Raw genomic sequence first — 22,760 nt, forward strand, 5'->3', positions numbered from 1 at the left:
TCCTAGAGGGCAGCTCCGGACTGAGGGGCAGCTCCGGACTGAGGGGCAGCTCCGGACTGAAGGGCAGCTCCGGACTGAAGGGCAGCTCCGGACTGAAGGGCAGCTCCGGACTGGCGGACGAATCTGGCAGATCCTGACTGGCGTACGGCTCTGGCAGATCCTGGCTGGCGGGCGGCTCTGGCAGATCCTGGCTGGCGGCCGGCTCTGGCAGATCCTGGCTGGCGGGCGGCTCTGGCAGATCCTGGCTGGCGGGCGGCTCTGGCAGATCCTGGCTGGCGGGCGGCTCTGGCAGATCCTGGCTGGCGGGCGGCTCTGGCTGCTCCTGGCTGGCGGGCGGCTCTGGCTGCTCCTGGCTGGCGGGCGGCTCTGGCTGCTCCTGACTGGCGGGCGGCTCTGGCTGCTCCTGGCTGGCAGGCGGCTCTGGCTGCTCCTGGCTGGCGGGCGGCTCTGGCTGCTCCTGGCTGGCGGGCGGCTCTGGCTGCTCCTGGCTGGCGGGCGGCTCTGGCTGCTCCTGGCTGGCGGGCGGCTCTGGCTGCTCCTGACTGGCGGGCGGCTCTGGCTGCTCCTGACTGGCGGGCGGCTCTGGCTGCTCCTGGCTGGCGGGCGGCTCTGGCTGCTCCTGGCTGGCGGGCGGCTCTGGCTGCTCCTGACTGGCGGGCGGCTCTGGCGGCTCCTGACTGACGGGCGGCTCTGGCGGCTCCTGACTGACGGACGGCTCTGAAGGCTCAGGACAGACGGGCGGCTCTGAAGGCTCAGGACAGACGGGCGGCTCTGAAGGCTCAGGACAGACGGGCGGCTCAGACGGCGCTGGGCAGACGGGCGGCGCAGACGGCGTTGGGCAGACGGGCAGTGCAGGCGACGCTGGGCAGACGGACAGCTCAGACAGCTCTGGGCAGACGGCAGACTCTGGCCGGCTGAGGCGCACAGTAGGCCTGGTGCGTGGTGCCGGAACTGGTGGTACCGGGCTGGAGACACGCACCATAGGGCGAGTGCGTGGAGGAGGAACAGGGCTCTGGAGATGCACTGGAAGCCTGGTGCGTGGTGTAGGCACTGGTGGTACAGGAGACACTGTGCGCTTTACCGCATAACACGGTGTCTGCCCGTACTTTCGCTCTCCACGGTAAGCTCGGGGAGTTGGCGCAGGTCTCCTACCTGACTTCGCCACACTCCCTTGTAGCCCCCCCCCAAGACATTTTTGGGCTTGACTCTCGGGCTTCCTACCGCGTCGTCGTGCTGCCTCCATTCGCCGGTATCCCTCCTCACACTGCTCCAGAGAATCCCAGGCGGGCTCCGGCATTCTCCCTGGGTCGATCGCCCACCTGTCGATCTCATCCCACGTAGTGTAGTCCAGACTCTGCTCCCATTGCCATTCCTCCTTGCGCTGCTCCTGCTGCCGCTTATCACGCTGCTTGGTCCTGGTATGGTGGGTAATTCTGTCACGATCGTCTTTAGGTGAACGAGAGGACCAAGGCGCAGCGTGATATAGATACATCTTCTTTTATTTTGAGAAGATGAAACGAACACTAATACACACTAAACAAAACAACAAACGACCGTGAAGCTACAAACGACAGTGCAGACACAAGCTACTAACGTCAAACATAGACAATTACCCACAACCTACCTAATGCCTATGGCTGCCTTAAATATGGCTCCCAATCAGAGACAACGATAGACAGCTGTCTCTGATTGAGAACCAATCCAGGCAACCATAGACTTACCTAAACACTTACACTGAACACAACCCCATGAACTCTACAAAACCCCCTATACAATACAAACACCCTAGACTAGACAAAAAACACACAAACATCCCCCATGTCACACCCTGACCCAAAATAATAAAGAAAACAAAGATAACTAAGGCCAGGGCGTGACAATGTGAGCAAATGAGGTGAGATAAGGGAGGTAAAGGCAAGAAAAAGCCATGGTGGCGAAGTAAATACAATATAGCAAGTAAAACACTGAAATTGGAGATTTACAGTGGAAGAATGTGCAAAGTAGAAATAGAAATAATGGAGTGAAAAGGAGCAAAATAAATAAATAAATAAGTAAATACAGTAGAGGAAGAGGTAGTTGTTTGGGCTAAATTATAGATGGGCTATGTACAGGTGCAGTAATATGTGAGCTGCTCTGACAACTGGTGCTTAAAGCTAGTGAGGGAGATAAGTGTTTCCAGTTTCAGAGATTTTTGTAGTTCGTTCCAGTCATTGGCAGCAGAGAACTGGAAGGAGAGGCGGCCAAAGGAGGAATTGGTTTTGGGGGTGACCAGAGAGATATACCTGCTGGAGCGCGTGCTACAGGTGGGTGCTGCTATGATGACCAGCGAGCTGAGATAAGGGGGGACTTTACCTAGCAGGGTCTTGTAGATAACCTGGAGCCAGTGGGTTTGGCGACGAGTATGAAGCGAGGGCCAGCCAACGAGAGCGTAGAGGTCGCAGTGGTGGGTAGTATATGGGGCTTTGTTGACAAAACGGATGGCACTGTGATAGACTGCATCCAATTTATTGAGTAGGGTATTGGAGGCTATTTTGTAAATGACATCGCCTAAGTCGGTATCGGTAGGAAGGTCAGTTTTACGAGGGTATGTTTGTCATCATGAGTGAAGGATGCTTTGTTGCGAAATATGAAGCCAATTCTAGATTTAACTTTGGATTGGAGATGTGAGTCTGGAAGGAGAGTTTACAGTCTAACCAGACACCTAGGTATTTGTAGTTGTCCACATATTCTAAGTCAGAACCGTCCAGAGTAGCTGGACGGGCGGGCAGGTGCAGGCAGCGATCGGTTGAAGAGCATGCATTTAGTTTTACTTGTATTTAAGAGCAGTTGGAGGCCACGGAAGGAGAGTTGTATGGCATTGAAGCTCGTCTGGAGGGTTGTTAACACAGTGTCCAAAGAAGGGCCAGAAGTATACAGAATGGTGTCGTCTGCGTAGAGGTGGATCAGAGACTCACCAGCAGCAAGAGTGACATCATTGATGTATACAGAGAAGAGAGTCGGCCCAAGAATTGAACCCTGTGGCACCCCCATAGAGACTGCCAGAGGCCCGGACAACAGGCCCTCCGATTTGACACACTGAACTCTATCAACTCTAACCAGGCGAGGCAATCATTTGAGAAACCAAGGCTATCGAGTCTGCCGATGAGGATGTGGTGATTGACAGAGTCGAAAGCCTTGGCCAGGTCAATGAATACGGCTGCACAGTATTGTTTCTTATCGATGGCGGTTAAGACATCGTTTAGGAGTACTTCCGGCGCCGACCGAGATGGCCGCCTCGCTTCGCGTTCCTAGGAAACTATGCAGTATTTTGTTGTTTTATGTGTTATTCCTTACATTGGTACCCCAGGTAATCTTAGGTTTCATTACATACAGTCGGGAGGAACTACTGAATATAAGAGCAACGTCAACTCACCATCGTTACAACGAGGAATATGACTCTCCCGAAGCGGATCTGGTGTTTTGCCTTCCACCCAATACAATGGATCTGATCCCAGCCGGTGACCCTAAACAACGACGCCGAAAAACGGGCAAACGAGGCGGTCTCCTGGTCAGGCTTCGGAGACGGGCACATCGCGCTCCACTCCCTAGCATACTACTCGCCAATGTCCAGTCTCTTGACAATAAGGTTGATGAAATCCGAGCACGGGTAACATTCCAGAGAGACATCAGGGATTGTAACGTTCTCTGCTTCACGGAAACATGGCTCACTCGAGAGACGCTAACGGAGTCGGTGCAGCCAGCTGGTTTCTTCACGCATCGCGCCGACAGAAACAAACATCTTTCTGGTAAGAAGAGGGGCGGGGGTGTATGCCTTATGATCAACGAGACATGGTGTGATCATAACAACATACAGGAACTCAAATCATTCTGTTCTCCAGATTTAGAATTCCTCACAATCAAATGTCGACCGCATTATCTACCAAGGGAATTCTCTTCGATTATAATCACAGCCGTATATATTCCCCCCCAAGCAGACACATCGATGGCCCTGAACGAACTTTATCTGACTCTTTGTAAACTGGAAACCACACACCCTGAGGCTGCATTCATCGTAGCTGGGGATTTTAACAAGGCTAATCTGAAAACAAAACTCCCTAAATTCTATCAGCATATCGATTGTGCTACCAGGGCTGGTAAAATCTTGGATCATTGTTATACTAACTTCCGCGACGCATATAAGGCCCTCCCCCGCCCTCCTTTCGGAAAAGCTGACCACGACTCCATTTTGTTGCTTCCAGCCTACAAACAGAAACTAAAACAGCAAGCTCCCACGCTCAGGTCTGTTCATCGACTACAGCTCAGCATTTAACACTATAGTACCCTCCAAACTCGTCATCAAGCTCGAGACCCTGGGTCTCGACCCCGCCCTGTGCAACTGGGTCCTGGACTTCCTGACGGGCCGCCCCCAGGTGGTGAGGGTAGGTAACAACATCTCCACCCCGCTGATCCTCAACACTGGGGCCCCACAAGGGTGCGTTCTGAGCCCTCTCCTGTACTCCCTGTTCACCCACGACTGCGTGGCCATGCACGCCTCCAACTCAATCATCAAGTTTGCGGACGACACTACAGTGGTAGGCTTGATTACCAACAACGACGAGATGGCCTACAGGGAGGAGGTGAGGGCCCTCGGAGTGTGGTGTCAAGAAAATAACCTCACACTCAACGTCAACAAAACAAAGGAGATGATTGTGGACTTCAGGAAACAGCAGAGGGAGCACCCCCCTATCCACATCGACGGGGCAGTAGTGTAGAAGGTGGAAAGTTTTAAGTTCCTCGGTGTACACATCACGGACAAACTGAATTGGTCCACCCACACAGACAGCGTTGTGAAGAAGGCGCAGCAGCGCCTCTTCAACCTCAGGAGGCTGAAGAAATTCGGCTTGTCACCAAAAGCACTCACAAACTTCTACAGATGCACAATCGAGAGCATCCTGTCGGGCTGTATCACCGCCTGGTACGGCAACTGCTCCGCCCACAACCGTAAGGCTCTCCAGAGGGTAGTGAGGTCTGCACAACGCATCACCGGGGGCAAACTACCTGCCCTCCAGGACACCTACACCACCCGATGTCACAGGAAGGCCATAAAGATCATCAAGGACAACAACCACCCGAGCCACTGCCTGTTCACCCCGCTATCATCCAGAAGGCGAGGTCAATACAGGTGCATCAAAGCAGGGACCGAGAGACTGAAAAACAGCTTCTATCTCAAGGCCATCAGACTGTTAAACAGCCACCACTAACATTTGGTGTCCGCTGCCAACATACTGACTCAACTCCAGCCACTTTAATAATGGGAATTGATGGAAATTATGTAAAAATGTATCACTAGCCACTTTAAACAATGCCACTTAATATAATGTTTACATACCCTACATTACTCATCTCATATGTATATGTATATACTGTACTGTATATCATCCACTGCATCTTGCCATCTTTATGTAATACATGTATCACTAGCCACTTTAAACTATGCCACTTTATGTTTACATACCCTACATTACCCATCTCATATGTATAGACTGTACACTATACCATCTACTGCATCTTGCCTATGCCGTTCTGTACCATCACTCATTCATATATCTTTATGTACATATTCTTTATCCCTTTACACTTGTGTGTATAAGGTAGTAGTTGTGGAATTGTTAGGTTAGATTACTTGTTGGTTATTACTGCATTGTCGGAACTAGAAGCACAAGCATTTCGCTACACTCGCATTAACATCTGCTAACCATGTGTATGTGACAAATAAAATTTGATTTGATTTGATTTAGGACCTTGAGCGTGGCTGAGGTGCACCCATGCACCATTTGCCTGATGAGCTTCCCTGATGTTTTCCTGAACTTTCCAATACCTTTCTAATGCATTTCAGATACTCACTACTGTAAATAGAAATTGTTACACCTTTCCCATATTCAAGTAATTTGAAAAATATTCAAGTTATTATCCTTATGATCTGTATGAATGTTTTTTTTTAATGCATCTTTAATACCGGTAATCAGAATGTGCTATAGGTATCAAGTTATATGGCTGCAATTTGATTCATGTTTGAAGTGTGATTTTATGATTGCTTACTAAAAAGCTATTGTTTAAAGCCCCTAAAAAGCTAAATACATCATAACTATTTGTTCAGCCCAGGGCCCACCACTCAGATTATATTTTGGCCCACCAAGCCCAAAAGTTTAAGCACCCCTTAGAGCAATGCAGCTTTTGTTTTATACACAGCCACAAACAGTCAGTTAATGCAAGGTGCCTGAGGGACCAAATGAATACATGTAGAAAGCCTATCCCAAGTTTTATTAGGTATTCCAAATGAAGTCACAACATTTAAGCCATAACAGTAATTGTTCATGGTATTCATAGAATGTGAAAGGAGGGAGAGAGGGTCTCGCTCAACAAACGCAAAGGAGGAAAATAAGTTTACATAGTCATGAACGCTCATATTGTATTTCCACACTACTCTGCTTGCGTCGGGGGCTGTTGCCAAGGATGGCTCGCCAGTGAAAGAAATGACGCGTCGCGGTGGAGAGAGCTTCCCTAGCAACCACTTCTCTGCTGGCCAAATCATCATGTGACACGGCTCATGCGCCGAATGCTTTGGTGACTCAGAGACGTCTTCCTCTGAGTGAGCTCTGTGAACTGAGGGTGGGGTGTGAGCATGCAACTTCAGCAGCAAGGCCTATTTGTCAAGTCCTGAGAAAGCACAAAGGACACTCTGTTCTCTGTTGGAAGCCTGATTAGATCACACCACAATGGCCAACTCAAGTTATCCCCTAGATATCTCAGTTTGTGGTTCATAGGCCTATTGACCTGTCATGCTATAGACATTTGAGGTTGCGGCAAGATAACAATGTAACGTTATATGTCTTTGTAGTTTGGAGACTAAATCAATTCTGCATATATGGTCGTTGCACTTGTGTCTTAAACAACTACCCACAATCACAATCATTTCCCCACAATCATATAACGTTTAGCCTACAGTTACTTGAATCTTCTTTCTTTGAAACATTTTATTTGACATTTTCAATACATCACAAATACTCATCTTCTGATAATAATCTTTATTCAGTAACAGCTCAAGGTAGAAGTTGCCTGAGTGAACACAAACCTAGGATCAGATACCATCCCCAGCTCCTAATGAAACATCTCTGCCTTCTCCAAATGGGAAATGAATTTAGAATAGAGTCTACTCTGTATAGAGGCAATATCCCAAATAGGCTCACCCATATCTAACGCATGCGCAGTTTGCTGTCGCAGTGGAAGCCACAATGCTTGCAACCGAAATATGAACTTTGTCAAGAGAATATCTGCGGTTCTAACAAATATAAGGGTCGTGTTGAGACTGGAAATTGATATTGTTTGCTTGCATGGATTACTGCAGTTGTGTCAAGGAAACATTTCAATCAATATTTCTGTAAATCCAAGCCGCACCACGTGGTTTAGGTTTGTCCAATCTGTGCAAAGCTGTGATACCCGAAAGTATGCTCTTTGTTCTGGATTTCGCAAAGTTATGGGCAATACGGTCTAATTAACTTTAATACAGCAACATGTGGAGAAGTTATATCATTTGTTACGGCAAGATGACAATTTCCGGATACATCAATATATTTTTTCCTGGAGCAGTGTGTAGCCTCCAACTTTTGGCAAACAGTGCGCCATTATCTTATTTATCACATGACTTCCCTTCCCCCCACTTCATTGAATGAGGAAGAAGTCGGACATGTTGGAGGAAAATGTGTTGAAAAAAAACGATCGTGGTGGAGGACAAGGAGAATTTTGAAGGAAAGTTTTACTCTGCGTAATGGATTTACAAATCGAGATTTTTAGTAGTTCATTTTTATGTAACCCTGGGAATCAATTTGCAAAATGTTTTTTTTCTTCATATTTGCTCAAGATTAAGAACATGAATTCATGTTTTAATTCAAGGTTAATTGTATTTAGAGGCTTTTAAATGTATAATTTTTGTCCGTATATATTGAAAATCGTGAGTATTTAGTTCAGTGACATTGGGGAGAACGTGTAACCTTGGTGTGGGGGATGGGTATTAACATTAGGGAACCATTTTGTACAGCTCTTAACTACTTTTACGAGTTTATTTTATTTTGTTGTCGAAGGTTGGCATTTTGCTGATTCATTGTAGTTTGTTGCACGTGGACTTGGTAGAATGAGTATCTTGTCGGTATATGATAGGAACTGTTTGGGGATTTAGTTTGTCTGAATGTAGATAGCTAGCCAGCTAATTTGGGTTTTCTCTGGGCAGCTCATGTTGGAAGATTGTAAAGGCTTATAAATTACGATTTAGTTGAAGTGTTCAAATCGTAGTTGCGGCCTACATGGGTGTTATTGAAGCAGAGCAACATGGCTTTAAAATTCTTAAAACCGATGCAACCTTTGTGCTTGAAGTGCTTCATAGTAATTCTTAAAGTGATTTATCCGAAACTCTTATCTACTTTCATAACCATTTCATCAAGAGTTGTGAAATGCTGTGTCATTCAATGGAGGGCATTTTCCTTTACCACTTTGGTTTAGGGTGGAAGTTTGCCTTATCCTCCGTAAGCCATTTAAAAAAAAAAAAAAAAAAACAGCTTCAGTGCGCGTTATGGTATTTTATCCATCAGATGTTGAGCCACTAATAGTATGGTATGTATTGGTTAAGTTCTGAAATATTAGGCCTAGGATAATGATAGCCTTTTTCAGTTGTCTGTAAATTAAGTAATCTTGGTTAAATGTAGCTAGGTCAGACAGCAAGTGGATCTTACTTGGTATACGAGTAGTTTGAAACTAGGCGTTATGATCCCTTTGTTTCAATGCAGGGAGTGGTATTTCTTGTACATTTTGTGACACCATCTCATAGGCTAATAATTTGTATGCAGACAGTAAAGCGCGTGTGCACTCTTCTCACTTCAAGATGGCGCGGAAGGACTAAAATGCGGCTACTCGGAGATAAATACTTGTGTCGTTGAGCGCTCGGCCTACGTTTGGCATCTGATAGATACGCGTGACCGGACTCGCTAACCAATGGCTTGCTTTCTGTTTACTCTGGAAGTTCGCGCTAGAGATTCAGCGACCAATCATTATCGTTGCTTTGCCCACGTTGACGTAATGTAATTTGATGAGGGAAAGGGCGGGTTTTGGGATGTCGCATTTCGTAAAAGAGTAGCTACGTAAAACAACCAGTATAAAAATATATACTTTTTGTGTGATGGGAGGTCTAGTCAGTAATAACGCGAATTTTGTTTGATTGACAATAACAATATGCGAATAGGTTGGATGAAAAGCATAATAGAAAAACAAAGTTATTTGGGGGGCTGTGCTAACTCTGGCGGACGTATTCAACTGCGAATAGAAAATACGGGGCGTAGTCTTAAGTTACCGTATCCAATAGGATGAATGGTTGGTCTATAAAGTATCGGGCGTAGACGTGAGTTGCCATTTCGCTGAAGCAGTGGTCAGTCTAATGCTGTGGGGGCTGGAGGAAAGGACGGGCGAAGCAGGAACTTGAATATTGGTATTTAAACAGAATCCGGATCCATCCTGATGGAGACGGCCATAAACCCGCCCCATGACAGGTACCGATCGGAACAATTGACTTTAAGTTTGCGACCTGACAGGATATTGTTGCATTAAGAAAAGTATTAACTCATAAACCGATGTTTTCTTATTACCGACATGTACACTGGCTGTACATCCCAAGACTGTTAAGCAGGCGTAGAGCGTTTATATATTTTTTGCAATGAAAAATAATATATTGGACATTTGTCAGGATATGACCACTCGTCGTCAACCTGCAAAATACGACTTAATTGGGACCACTGTCGTTTACATTTTACTGCACCGACGCCATCTTCCCAGCGTCTCGGCTAGCTAGTCCTTGCTGTAGTTTTGCCTAGCCCAGTAAGAAGTGAACTAGTTTCACGTTGTGACTGTATATTATTGCTGGCGACTATGGGGATAAGCTTGCCGTGTCAGCTAGATACTACTACTAGTTACGCTAGTTGCAGACGGCTATTGCTTGCCAGGGAGTCTGCTTTGGGTACCTCGCTAGCTGACGTTAGCTACCATGGGGATAAGCTTGCTGTGTCAGTTAGTTAGCTACGGATACGGCAGACGGCCATTACTTGCGAAGAAGTCTGCTTGGTAGCTACCTAACAAGTAGCTAGTTTCCGCTAACTCAAGTTTACAAATTCGCATGGATTTACTGTAGCATAATCGCGAATGTTTTCCTTAGCTACGTTACTAGCCGTCGAGTAAAGCCGACGTTTTGCTAATCGCATAACACAGTACTGGCTAACGTTAGCTAGCTATTGAATCATCCTGTGTTTTGAGTAGATCGAACGTTAGTTAGTGATTGTGGTGGCTTGGTAGACTATTTAATTTTTTTATTTAACCTTTATTTAACTAGTTAAGCTGGTTAGACAAGGTAAACTCGTTAGGTAGCTAGCTCACCTTAACTGTTGGAGCTATTTGGAGAGCCTCGCTCTCTTGTATTTGGATGGGGAACTATAGCTAGTTAACTAGCTAGCCGGCTAGTCCAATTTTGTTTTGTGGACATGTGAAATGTTTAGTAAACGTTACATTTCATGGCTGCATTTCGGTTACGGATAGTCCTGATCATTTAGTAATTCTATAATTTCGGCCTAATGCCAGGCCCATGCAATGGTATTTTTAACAGCGTGTGCAAGTCACGTGTCTAATTGGACGGAAATAGTTACCCATCAGTTGCTTGCAATGGCCTCACAGTCCACTTACCTTTCCACTCACCTAACCTGCAATTTAAATCATTTGTTGTACTTTTTATGTCACCATTCAAATATAATGTGAGTTATATGTTGACAAACATGTTTCTACAGTACTGGACATCGTTTGTAATCTGCCAGTGATATATTACTGCTCACATAATAGTGAACTAGCCCAGTGCAACGTTCGCAATGGTTGTCTTCCCTTTCCCCACATTTATTTTTTAAAGATAGTGCTTCACATGTACAATTATAACTTGATAAGTTTTTTGTTGCTGACAAGTGTCAGTGACTTAAGTGTTTTGAGTAAAAAAAAAAAACTTTTATAATAAAGTACATCAAATGTCAAATGTGTTTTCCAACTTGTATCATTGAATAACAGCTGATATTAAACTGTATATAAGGGAGGGGTTATCTCTGACTTGGATTGTCCTCTTGGTCAGTATAGGCTACACCCCAAGTTTACCTGTCATCAAGAAACTCTGAAAGTCTTCATTTTGTAGAATTGGTAATGGAACAATCACGACAGGATGACTTGCAAAAACTTCTACATTGGTTAAGTAATGGACACTGTGCAGCAGTAGTGTTACTGATTTGTTTGGGTTCCTGTTGAGGTAAGCACAGGTGAATATTAAATTCTGCTCAAATAGTCTCTGGCGTTCACTTATGAGGAAGACGCAGCCCAACTGATCTAGTCCTGAATGAAGGGACACAGACAGCCTACAGTATGGAATTGTTTGCTCTTTTGATATTCACTTAAGCATAAAATAGATTTATCACATGTGCCGAATGCTACTGGTGTACAGCTTACTTGCAGACCTTTCCCAACGATTGAGTTTATGAAAAAAACAAGTAAGGTATTATAAACTACACAAGAAGGTCACTATACAGGGAGTATCAGTACTAGCTCAATGTGCAGAGGTACTTGAGGTAATGATGCACATGAAGGCAGGGTAAAGTGACTAAGCGTCCATATAGAGATTAGAGAATTGGATTAGCCAAACAAACCAAAATTGGTTGGTTAATCTTATTTGAGTATTGGGGATTGGCAATAAATATTGAACCCCTGCTCTTCTGTCCTACGAAGACCCTGTTCCCTATCATCTGGTGTAAGCACAAGAAGACATGGCACCCAGTTGAGGCACTGAACTTTTCCATGTTTCTTAGCTTGTGTCCGCATAGAGGAAGTTGTTCATTATTGGTAACATTATGAAGAAAGCACCAAAGAGTATTTGTCAATAAGTGGCTTCTAATTGCCAACAAACTGCACTTTTAAATAGTTGGTCAACTATGTACACACAGTTAATGCTCACAAGGCATGGAATACAAATCAAAACATTTTGGCACAGTTTTACTAGTGTAGATAAACTTTGCCCTTCATTCAGAGGTATGGCGTATGTAAATCATTCTGCTCATAGGGCACTTGGAACAGTGTTAAGGCCACTTGTGAGCTGATTGAAGAAATCACTGCACTCTTGAGCCCCTTGATTTAAGATTTCTTTCAACACATGCATATTGTATTTTGCTCACAATGCTAAATGCACACACCACAATTGACTGCAGACTTGGACTTCTACTTTGACTCTATTGTAGGTGTTGGTGGGGGGGTAGTGCCTAGTTACCATGGTTATACCAGCCTACCATCCAATGGAACAGACTTGTTAGCTTCGTTGCCATGGCGCAATGGGCAGTTAAACTGATGCAAATGTCTTTCCCTTTTTTCTATAGCATTGCTCCCCTCAAAGCCTCTGGGTGTATAATGGCAGGACTATGGGATCATATCACCAGTACACAATGGTCAATGCATTAATTTGAGTCCACCGTTTCAATTAACAAGCTGCTTGTATGTTACTTTATGTTCGGTATGAGTATCACTGTTGCTGTGTATCACAGCTTTAACAGATCTGTGTTTCCGTTGAGACCACTTCAGCCCACAGATATTATCAGCCAGGGGCACTAAACCACGGCCAGCACAAATGATTCATCAGTCATTGGGTTCCTTGTCTTGGTTTATTGCATAAGCTTTTTGGCAACTCATAAAGTGAACCTCACAAATGCCTGCCTGAGGCCAACTGCCCAAGAACTCCTGAAACCACACCCAGATTCCAGTGTCAGCTTGCTGTATAGATCACATTTTCTACAGCCTGTTACGATACTGGTAGTGAGGCTAATCCTCTAGTTTCTGACAATGCTGATGAGGCAGTTGTGACTCGTAACTCAAAGCTCAATTGAAACCGAATAATGGTGAGGGCAGGGCGCATGACTCACTTTTGTTAACCTGTCCTCATTTTAAGACGTTTAGAGAGGGCTAGCTAAGTAGAAGGCTAGCTCTACGAAGACTGCTGTGTCACATCCAATACCCTCTCCTTTCTCAGCCTCGCCATTCTTCTCTATGCCCCACTGCTCTATGCTTATTCCCTCCTCCCTGTCCGTCAACAGCTCCCTGGGCGGGGTCGACGTAGGCCTGCAGGGCGTCATGGCGATGGAGCAGGGCCCTCCGGGCCCCGGCAAGCGCATCCGGAAACCGTCACTGCTGTTTGAGGGATTCGAGGGCCCGCCGTTGCTCCCCCACGGGCAAGCTCCCCCCTCTGGGTCACCACGGCCCCTAGTGCACGACATGAACCGGCAGGGCCGTGCCACCAACCAGCTGCAGTTCCTCCAGAGAGCCATGATGAAGTCCCTGTGGAGGCACCACTTCGCATGGCCCTTCCATGAGCCTGTGGACGCCTCCAAGCTCAGCCTGCCTGTGAGTGTCCCTGCAAGCCACTACCAGAGAGCCCAGTCACATTGTAAAAGAAGACCTACAACAGTGGCTATTTATAGATATTCAAATAGTGTTATCTTGTTTGCATATTAGGATGTCCGTTTTCAGAACTAACTGTAGAATATTCTTTTAGGTTGGAAAGTTTTATAAAAGCTTTTTTTTGTTTCAAGCTGGCAGGCAATACAGTACTGAATTGTAGAGCTCAGTGTACTTGTTATTAGTAGAGCAGCATTAAGTCAACCTGCTCCTCTCTGCCTCAGGACTATCACAAGATTATCAAACAGCCCATGGACATGGGGACCATCAAGAGGCGCCTGGAGAACAACTACTACCGCAGCGCCAGCGAGTGCATGCAGGACTTCAACACCATGTTCACCAACTGCTACATCTACAACAAGGTGTGTGTGTGAGAGACATGCTGTAACCACAACATTTTCAGTCAGAAATAGGGCTTTGACCAACTGAGGTTACTGGCTGGACACTAGAGGGAGTTGAAACTCCATTTGAGTTCCAAAGCTCACTGTCCTATGATCTATTTATATTTTACAGCCCTGGAAGCTGTCAGAGATATGTCACTAATAAACACAATCTTCTAAACTGTCTGATAGAAATGAGGCTGATCTTATTTAGAGAAGTTACATGTATTCTCCAGCCGAGTAAAGCTTTTCCATGGTGACTCTCCCAGCCAACAGATGATATTGTTCTGATGGCCCAGTCCCTGGAGAAAGCTTTCCTTCAGAAGGTTGCCCAGATGCCCCAGGAGGAGGTAGAACTGCCCCCTCCTCCCCCACGGGGTAAACCGGGCAAGCCAGGCAAAGGACGCAGAGCCGCAGGTGAGCATGAGGGGGGTTGTGTGATTCTGTTTGTGTACGGTTAATGAATGTTTTTGAGTGTGATCATTTTTGGGGGGGGGGGGGGGTACTTTTGTATGATTATTTTGGGGAAATGCGTTCTGTTTTGATATTGACTCAGATGATGTGAATATATATATATATGCCATTTAGCAGACCCTTTTTTCCAAATTGACTTAGTGATGCATACATATTTCTTATGGGTGGGCCCCAGTGGGAATCGAACCCATAACCCTTGGCGTTGCAAACGCCATGCTCTACCAATGGAGCCACACAGGACCACATGAATACGTATAATCTCCCACGCGTAATACTTTTTCTTAATTTGCCTCAGTACCAGGAGGAGTGACCACTGCTCACCAGGTCCCGGCAGTGTCCCAGTCCGCGTACTCTCCCCCCACGCCGGACACCCCGGAGTCGCTGCTCTCCACCCCCCCACAGACGCTCCAGGCCAAGAGCTTACCTCCCACCCTCCACAGTACTCCTGCTATGCTAGGCTTACCCCCCACACAGCCCACAGCCAAGGTAAGGGCAGCAGTCGATACACAAATACTGTCTGTGCAGTGTTCACTTACCCCTAAACTACACTAATGTTGTACAACTTTACCTTATGGCCTTGCCGCTGATAGTGCTACTGTAAATGAAAGTACCTACTGATCAAAGTGTTTGCAACAATGTTAGGGCAGCAGTTGGTGACATCATCTGACATTGTCATTTACAATTTTGTTTCTTGGCCCATTATCTGAAATGGCAGGCTGTTCGGTCAATGACAAGAGCCCCTGTGTCTCTGTCTCCAACAGAAAAAGGGAGTGAAGCGGAAAGCAGACACCACCACCCCCACCACCATGGCCATGCCCATCACCATGGGCGTTGGCGGGATTGGCATGGGCATGGTCGGTGGACCCGACTCCCCGTTGACACTCACCTCGCTGGGGGTAGGCCAAGGCCTGGGCCTGGGCCTCGGCATGGGGATGGGTATTGGTATGGGCCGCGGCAGAGGCATGGCGGGCACCAAAGCAGCTGCAGGGAGGCGGGGAGTCAGCGGGCGCCCTATCAAGCCCCCGAAGAAAGACCTGCCGGACTCGGTGCAGCTCCAGCCGGTGCGACGCGGCAAACTGGGCCAGCAGCTCCGGTACTGCAACGGGATTCTCAAAGAGCTGCTGTCCAAGAAACACGCGGCGTACGCCTGGCCCTTCTACAAACCAGTGGACGCCTCCATGCTGGGCCTACACGACTACCACGACATCATCAAGCAGCCCATGGACCTCAGCACCATCAAGGTACATGCCCTACCACACAGCCTGTTTTGTAATCCTTATGGACTCTAGGTAGGGCTGTAGATCACAGCTTCATCAAGCACCATAAAGGTAGAGTGTCAGTAATTATGTGACGTTAACTTCCTCCACTCTCCCTCTGCAGAGGAAAATGGACAGTCGAGAATACCGGGACGCCCAGCAGTTTGCCGGTGACGTCAGGATAATGTATTCTAACTGCTATAAGTACAACCCTCCAGACCATGACGTGGTAACCATGGCACGCAAACTACAGGTACGGGTCAACACATTTTACGCATGGAGATATGTCTTTTCCTGGCTGAGTTTTTATGCCCTTGAACAGTAGTTTAATATGGATTAATATGTATGAACTTTCCAATTTGTAAGTCGCTCTGGATAAGAGCGTCTGCTAAATGACTTAAATGTAAATGTAGTTTCATACAGCTGAATGGACATGAGTGCGCTGGTCTGATATAGTCCTCCCTCTCTCCAGGACGTCTTTGAGTTCTGCTTTGCCAAGATGCCCGACGAGCCTGCGGCCCCTCCTGCTTCCATGGGTGGACGCTCCTCATCTTCTTCATCTTCCTCCTCGTCCTCGTCTGAGAGCGACCCCAGCAGCGACAGCGACAGCAGCCCCAGCTCGGACAGCGAGGAGGAGCGAGCACACCGCCTGGCCGAGCTGCAGGAACAGGTGTGTACACAGGTAGACTGACCCGGCCTTGCGTCCACCGCAACACCAGACACACATCAACATTCACACTGCATCCTCACTACAATACATGGCATTTTAGTCATTTAGCGGACGCTCTTATCCAGAGCGACTTAAAGTTAGCGTATTCATCTTAAGGTAGAGACAACCATATCTCAGTCATAGTGAGTACATTTTTCTTCAATACAGTAGCTATCAGCAAAGTCAGTGCTAGTAGGAAAAGGCAAGTGTAGGATTTGTATTTTTATATACAGTAATATATATACAAATAAATACAAATTTTGCAAAAGTATTTCTGTATACCTGAGCTGGAAGTGGTTGCCACAACAGTCACTGACCATGTCCTCTCCACGGTCCCATCAGCTGAAAGCAGTTCATGAGCAATTGGCAGCACTCTCCCAGGGCCCCATCGTTAAGCCTAAGAGGAAGAAAGAGAAGAAGGACAAGAAGAAGAAGAAGAAGCCCGAGAAGCATCGGGGAAGTCGGGTGCCAGTCGAAGAGGATATACCCATCCGGCCGCCCAAAACGCCCAAGGTCACCAAGACGTCGAAGACGCCAAAGACACCCAAGACCAAGAGCAGCAAAGGGGGCTCCACACAGGGCAAGAGGGGCACTGGGAAGAAGAGCAACAAGAGCAAGTGAGTGCTCTCTGCTAGCAGCGTTTCAACATCTCTCTGTCATGATATGATTTATTGTCTCCATGCTATAAAAGTTCCCCCAAAGTATTCCTGACAAAAACAAAATGTGCACCTTCAGGATTGAATCATTAAATCACACTCTCACCCGCAGGTCTTCCAAGAAGTCGCAGGCAGTGACGCTCAGCATGCACCAGATGAGCGCCGCCGCCATGCTCCCCCACTACGACTCAGAGGAGGAGGACGAGGTGTCGCCCATGAGCTACGACGAGAAGCGCCAGCTCAGCCTGGACATCAACAAGCTGCCCGGGGAGAAGCTGGGCCGCGTGGTTCATATCATCCAGGCGCGCGAGCCATCGCTGCGCGACACTGACCCAGAGGAGATCGAGATAGACTTTGAGACGCTCAAGCCGTCCACGCTGCGCGAGCTGGAACGCTACGTTATGACCTGCCTCCGCAAGAAGCCTCGCAAACCCTATGGTGAGAGAGCTTTCCTATGTAGCGCCAGATCTGTTTTCAAATCTTCTCTGGTCGCTGTTATGTGTCCCTGGATGGGCGCAACCATAGCTTTTTTCTGTCACAATTTTGGTCAAATGTCAGAAAGATTTCCCCTGTTCCCAAGATTCCACTGGGTAGCATTATAGTGACTTAGTCTCCGGTTTATTTGGATTGGTTGGTGAATGCAGACATTGCATCATCTAACCTCCTGGTCTCCTTTCTGTTAGCAGGGAAGAAAGGTGGAGCAGGGAAGTCCCGGGAGGAGCTGGCTCTGGAGAAGCAGTTGGAATTGGAGCAGAGGTTGCTGGATGTCAGCGGGCAGCTCAACTCTGGCAAGAAGCCTCAGAAAACCAAAGGTGAGTCAGAATAAATCTGGATCACTGCCCACAGAGTAGACACGGCAGACATGACAACTAATTTCAGAGCATGCATAGAGATGTGAAACTACAAGCCAAAATGTATTTAAATATTACTGGCTCAATACATTTTCACTGACATATGGCCTTGTCGACCTACATAGCATGTCATGTAAAAGTTCTGAACAAGATCAGCTCAGGTCTTTGGAAAATGTGTGGTTTGTCTTTAAGATTATATTACAAGTATTTTGTCTTGTGTGTATCGCTCAGCAGAGAAACCCAGTGCTGTGGAGCCCCATGCCATGGCGTCTCGCCTTAGCGCCAGCAGCTCCAGCTCAGACTCTTCTTCCTCTTCCTCATCGTCCTCCTCTGACACCAGTGACTCAGACTGAAAGCTCCGGAGGGGCGGGCCTGTAGCCCGCGAACCCCGGATAGGACAGTGCAGAACTGCTAACAGAGCCGCAGGCGGATCAGACTATAGTCAGAACTGACCTGGAATTAAGAGAGAGCTTTCCCTGTGTTCAGAGAAGCCAAACCCAACAGAAATAGTGGATGGAGAAATATTGAGTTGTTTCATTGCTTTAGAAACCTAGAGGGTTGACAGAGAGATGATGCATCGTCTCATTGGAAAAAGAGCCCACGGCAGGATCTCTACAGGCTCTAGAAAGACGGCAGGATCTCTACAGGCTCTAGAAAGACGGCAGGATCTCTACAGGCTCTAGAAAGACGGCAGGATCTCTACAGGCTCTAGAAAGACGGCAGGATCTCTACAGGCTCTAGAAAGACGGCAGGATCTCTACAGGCTCTAGAAAGACGGCAGGATCTCTACAGGCTCTAGAAAGACGGCAGGATCTCTACAGGCTCTAGAAAGCGAGAAGGCTGGATGGGTCCAGAACTCTGGGATCATCTTGTGCTATGTCTTTCTCGCCACACTGTGTATATACTGTGTACAAATATATAAATATCTATTTTTCTTTTATAAAGAAGAATTTTAAGGAATCCTCAAATGTGGGGAGAAAGTAAAGTTGTGGACAGGCTGGCTTTAGTCTTTCTGTATAGAGGGCAAGTTGTGTGTGTGTGTGTGTGTGTGTGTGAGAGAGAGAGTGAATGTGTGGGGCACGGCCTCGCACAGTAAACACAGTCCTGCTTAGTTCATCTTGTTGATGCAGGTTGTTTAAATCATTGTGCATTGTAAAGCACCTTGGCTCAGTATAAATGTATAAACTGCACACATGAAGAAACTGAAGAGCATCAAGACCGCAACATACGCATGTACTTCTACTGCTTGAGAGGGGTGTCCGTGGTACACGTTTAATGAGACGTTTTGGTTTAACTAACTTTTTCCTATTTTTTTTTTTCACTCTGTAAATGACGTGTTTCTATCTTCTTGTGACCAACCTGCAAATAAATTGTGAGGACATGTCTCCACTCACCATTTACCCACACGCAAACAGATTCTTCCCTTGTTTTGTTCCGTCAATTGGATACGTGTAGGATTTGTCTAGTGAAGTCTACAGACTACTGAAATGGTCACATCTCTCTTGCAAGACATTTTAACTTGCATGGGTAGTGCACAATGACTAGATTATGAGACTTGACCTTTTCATTTTACTTTGTCTGGGGGGGAAAAATGTTTTTTTTTATAGATTTTGTCTTAGTAAGGTTCAGTGGGGTGCTGACATGCCTTCCTTGTACCCTAGATGTGATTCCCATACCGTTGCCATACCAGTGCTTTACGGCACAGAACCTCACTATTTCTTTTAACTACTTGGCTTTTTAACTTTTTGGCAGCTGTATGTTTTATTCAATTTAGCTAAATCTGGTTTGGGAAGAGGACTAGTGACCATTTCCTTGCTCATAGTGCGTTTAACAGAAGCGGTATATGTGCTTCATGAGATTCGGAGGTAGTAAACAGATTTTTGTGATTTAGTTAAGAATCCAGCATTTTTTTTATATATATATATATATAATCGTTTGAGAATTTAGATTTTGTACGTGTGTGATCAGTTATTTATTTCCCGGGGATTTGAATGGAATCCTGGAATCCTTATTGCATTTACTTGAAGGCAATGGAGAAAGTTATATTGGTAATAATGACGACAACTACTCAAGCAAAAATGTGTACAGCTCTAAGGAAAAAAGGCAAGATTTAAAGACTTTAAAAAAGACTTAATTTAGAAAGTGTGGAGCATGTTTCTAACACTGAGGTTCTTGTTTTGTTTTCGTTCTCTTAGTCATGTTCTTCCCCCCCTACAATTGAGTGGTTGTTTCTTGTGTTCTGTTTCTTTTCTAAGAAAAAATACTTTGAACTGTCCACCTACAAATAAAGAGAGAGAGAGCTCTTTAACACTGACTTTGTGTCTGTTTTGATCAAGACAATGGGTCCATGGAATGATTCGATACAGGGATGAGAAGCTTTCACTTATTAGTGACAATTGTTTTCAACAGTTGAACTTCTTACCATGACATGGATCACTAGAGGACAGCAGTCAGTGAAGAACATGTGTGCCGGCCTGTTCTCATATCTGTCAGAGAGCAACAGACACCCATACACTATATGACCAAAAGTATGTGGACACCTGATCGTCGACCATCTCATTCCAAAAACATAGCCATTAATATGGAGTTGGTCCCCCCTTGCGGCTATAACAGCCTCCACTCTTCTGGGAAGGCTTTACACCACTCCGGCTGACGCTTGGCATTGCGCATGGTGGTCTTAGGCTTGTGTACGGCAGTGGGAGGAGCTATAGGAGGATGGGTTCATTGTAATGAGCTGGAATGGAATGAATGGAAGAGCTCCTCCCACCAGCTTCCACTGGTGTGTGGCTGCTCGGCCATGGAAACCCATTTGATGACACTCCCGACGAACAGTTATTGTGCTGACATTGCTCCAGAGGCAGTTTGGAACTTGGTAGTGAGTGTTGCAACTGAGGACAGACATTTTTTACTTGCTACGCGATTCAGCACTCGGCGGTCCCATTCTGTGAGCTTGTGTTGCTTACCACTTTGTTGCTGAGCCGTTGTTGCTCCTAGACATTTCCACTTCACTTATAGCTGACCGGGGAAGCTCTAGCAGGGCAGAAATTTGACTAACTGTCTTGTTGGAAAGGTGGCATCCTATGACAGTGCCATGTTGAAAGTCACTAAGCTCTTCAGTAAGGCCTATTCTACTGCCAATGTTTGTCTATCGAGATTGCATTGCTGCATGCTCGATTTTATACACCTGTCAGCAACGGGTGTGGCTGAAATGGCCGAATCCAATAATTTGAAGGGGTGTCCACATACTTTTGAATATATAGTGTATTTGCCACGGTTGAACAGTGCACACCGAGAGGTCCTCACTGTAGTCACAATCCTCCAGCTTCTGTAGCATAATGTATCCATCTAAAAGACAGAGCAAACAACACCTCAACCTCAGCAAAACTCTCTAATGTCATGCATACTTAGGCATGACAGAGCGTTTTATGTTAAATTCTCTCTAACCAATCCTCCAACTCCTTTACCATGATGCACACATCTATTAAAACATTCCCCAACCAGAAACCGTGGATTGATGGCAGCATTCACGCAAAACTGAAAGCGCGAACCACTGCTTTTAATCAGGGCAAGGTGACCGGAAACATGACCGAATACAAACAGTGTAGCTATTCCCTCCGCAAGGCAATCAAACAAGCTAAGCATCAGTATAGAGACAAGTAGAGTTGCAATTCAACGGCTCAGACACGAGAGGTATGTGGCAGGGTCTACAGTCAATCACGGACTACAAAAGAAAAACCAGCCCCGTCGCGGACCATGATGCCTTGCTCTCAGACAGACGAAACAACTTCTTTGCTCGCTTTGAGGACAATACAGTGCCACTGACACGGCCCGCTACCAAAACCTGTGGGCTCTCCTTCACTGTAGCCAACTTGAGTAAAACATTTAAACGTGTCAACCCTCGCAAGGCTGCAGGCCCAGACGGCATCCCCAGCCGCGTCCTCAGAGCATGTGCAGACCAGCTGGCTGGTGTGTTTACGGACATATTCAATCAATCCTTATCCCAGTCTACTGTTCCCACATGCTTCAAGAGGGCCACCATTGTTCCTGTTCCCAAGAAAGCTAAGGTAACTGAGCTAAATGACTACCGCCCCGTAGCACTCACTTCCGTCATCATGAAGTGCTTTGACAGACTAGTCAAGGACCATATCACCTCCACCCTACCTGACACCCTTCAATTTGCTTACCGCCCCAATAGGTCCACAGACGACGCAATCGCCATCACACTGCCCTAACCCATCTGGACAAGAGGAATACCTATGTAAGAATGCTGTTCATCGATTACAGCTCAGCATTTAACACCATAGTACCCTCCAAACTCGTCATTAAGCTCGAGACCCTGGGTCTCGACCCCGCCCTGTGCAACTGGGTCCTGGACTTCCTGACGGGCCGCCCCCAGGTGGTGAGGGTAGGTAACAACATCTCCACCCCGCTGATCCTCAACACTGGGTCCCCACAAGGGTGCGTTCTCAGCCCTCTCCTGTACTCCCTGTTCACCCACGACTGCGAGGCCATGCACGCCTCCAACTCAATCATCAAGTTTGCAGACGACACTACAGTGGTAGGCTTGATTACCAACAACGACGAGACGGCCTACAGGGAGGAGGAGTGGGCCCTCGGAGTGTGGTGTCAGGAAAATAACCTCACACTCAATGTCAACAAAACAAAGGAGATGATTGTGGACTTCAGGAAACAGCAGAGGGAGCAGCCCCCTATCTACATTGACGGGACAGTAGTGGAGAGGGTGGAAAGTTTTAAGTTCCTCGGCGTATACATCACGGACAAACTGAAATGGTCCACCCACACAGACAGCGTGGTGAAGAAGGCGCAGCAGCGCCTCTTCAACCTCAGGAGGCTGAAGAAATTCGGCTTGTCACCAAAAACACTCACAAACTTTT

General features: G+C 46.6%; 1 protein-coding gene across 6 annotated transcripts; it reads left to right on the top strand.

Moving 5' to 3' along the window:
* Nucleotides 1-7,685: 7,685 nt before the first annotated feature.
* On the top strand, nucleotides 7,686-20,179 carry LOC120026734 (bromodomain-containing protein 2-like). 6 transcript variants are annotated; one of them, XM_038971451.1, is made up of 12 exons: nucleotides 7,686-9,572; nucleotides 13,179-13,485; nucleotides 13,764-13,901; nucleotides 14,189-14,336; nucleotides 14,689-14,879; nucleotides 15,155-15,634; nucleotides 15,774-15,902; nucleotides 16,122-16,331; nucleotides 16,701-16,975; nucleotides 17,127-17,452; nucleotides 17,698-17,826; nucleotides 18,100-20,179. In XM_038971451.1, exons 1-12 carry the CDS (start codon nucleotides 9,541-9,543, stop codon nucleotides 18,216-18,218), a joined length of 2,484 nt encoding a protein of 827 aa, XP_038827379.1. In that variant the 5' UTR covers nucleotides 7,686-9,540; the 3' UTR covers nucleotides 18,219-20,179. The 6 variants fall into 6 exon arrangements, with proteins under 6 accessions (XP_038827379.1, XP_038827376.1, XP_038827380.1 ...); XM_038971448.1 differs by having other exon boundaries at nucleotides 7,689-9,572; nucleotides 18,097-20,179; XM_038971452.1 differs by having other exon boundaries at nucleotides 7,690-9,572; nucleotides 16,122-16,319; nucleotides 18,097-20,179.
* The last annotated feature ends 2,581 nt before the right edge of the window (nucleotides 20,180-22,760 follow it).

This window comes from Salvelinus namaycush, chromosome 32 (genome assembly GCF_016432855.1).
Source record: "Salvelinus namaycush isolate Seneca chromosome 32, SaNama_1.0, whole genome shotgun sequence".
Classification (NCBI taxonomy): domain Eukaryota; kingdom Metazoa; phylum Chordata; class Actinopteri; order Salmoniformes; family Salmonidae; genus Salvelinus; species Salvelinus namaycush.

Coding starts and splice junctions, on each gene's coding strand:
- LOC120026734 (XM_038971448.1), top strand. CDS start 9,541: ATGGAGACGGCCATAAACCCGCCCCATGACAG. Junction 14,880..15,154: donor CCACACAGCCCACAGCCAAG/GTAAGGGCAGCA, acceptor TGTCTCCAACAG/AAAAAGGGAGTGAAGCGGAA. Junction 16,976..17,126: donor AAGAAGAGCAACAAGAGCAA/GTGAGTGCTCTC, acceptor TCTCACCCGCAG/GTCTTCCAAGAAGTCGCAGG.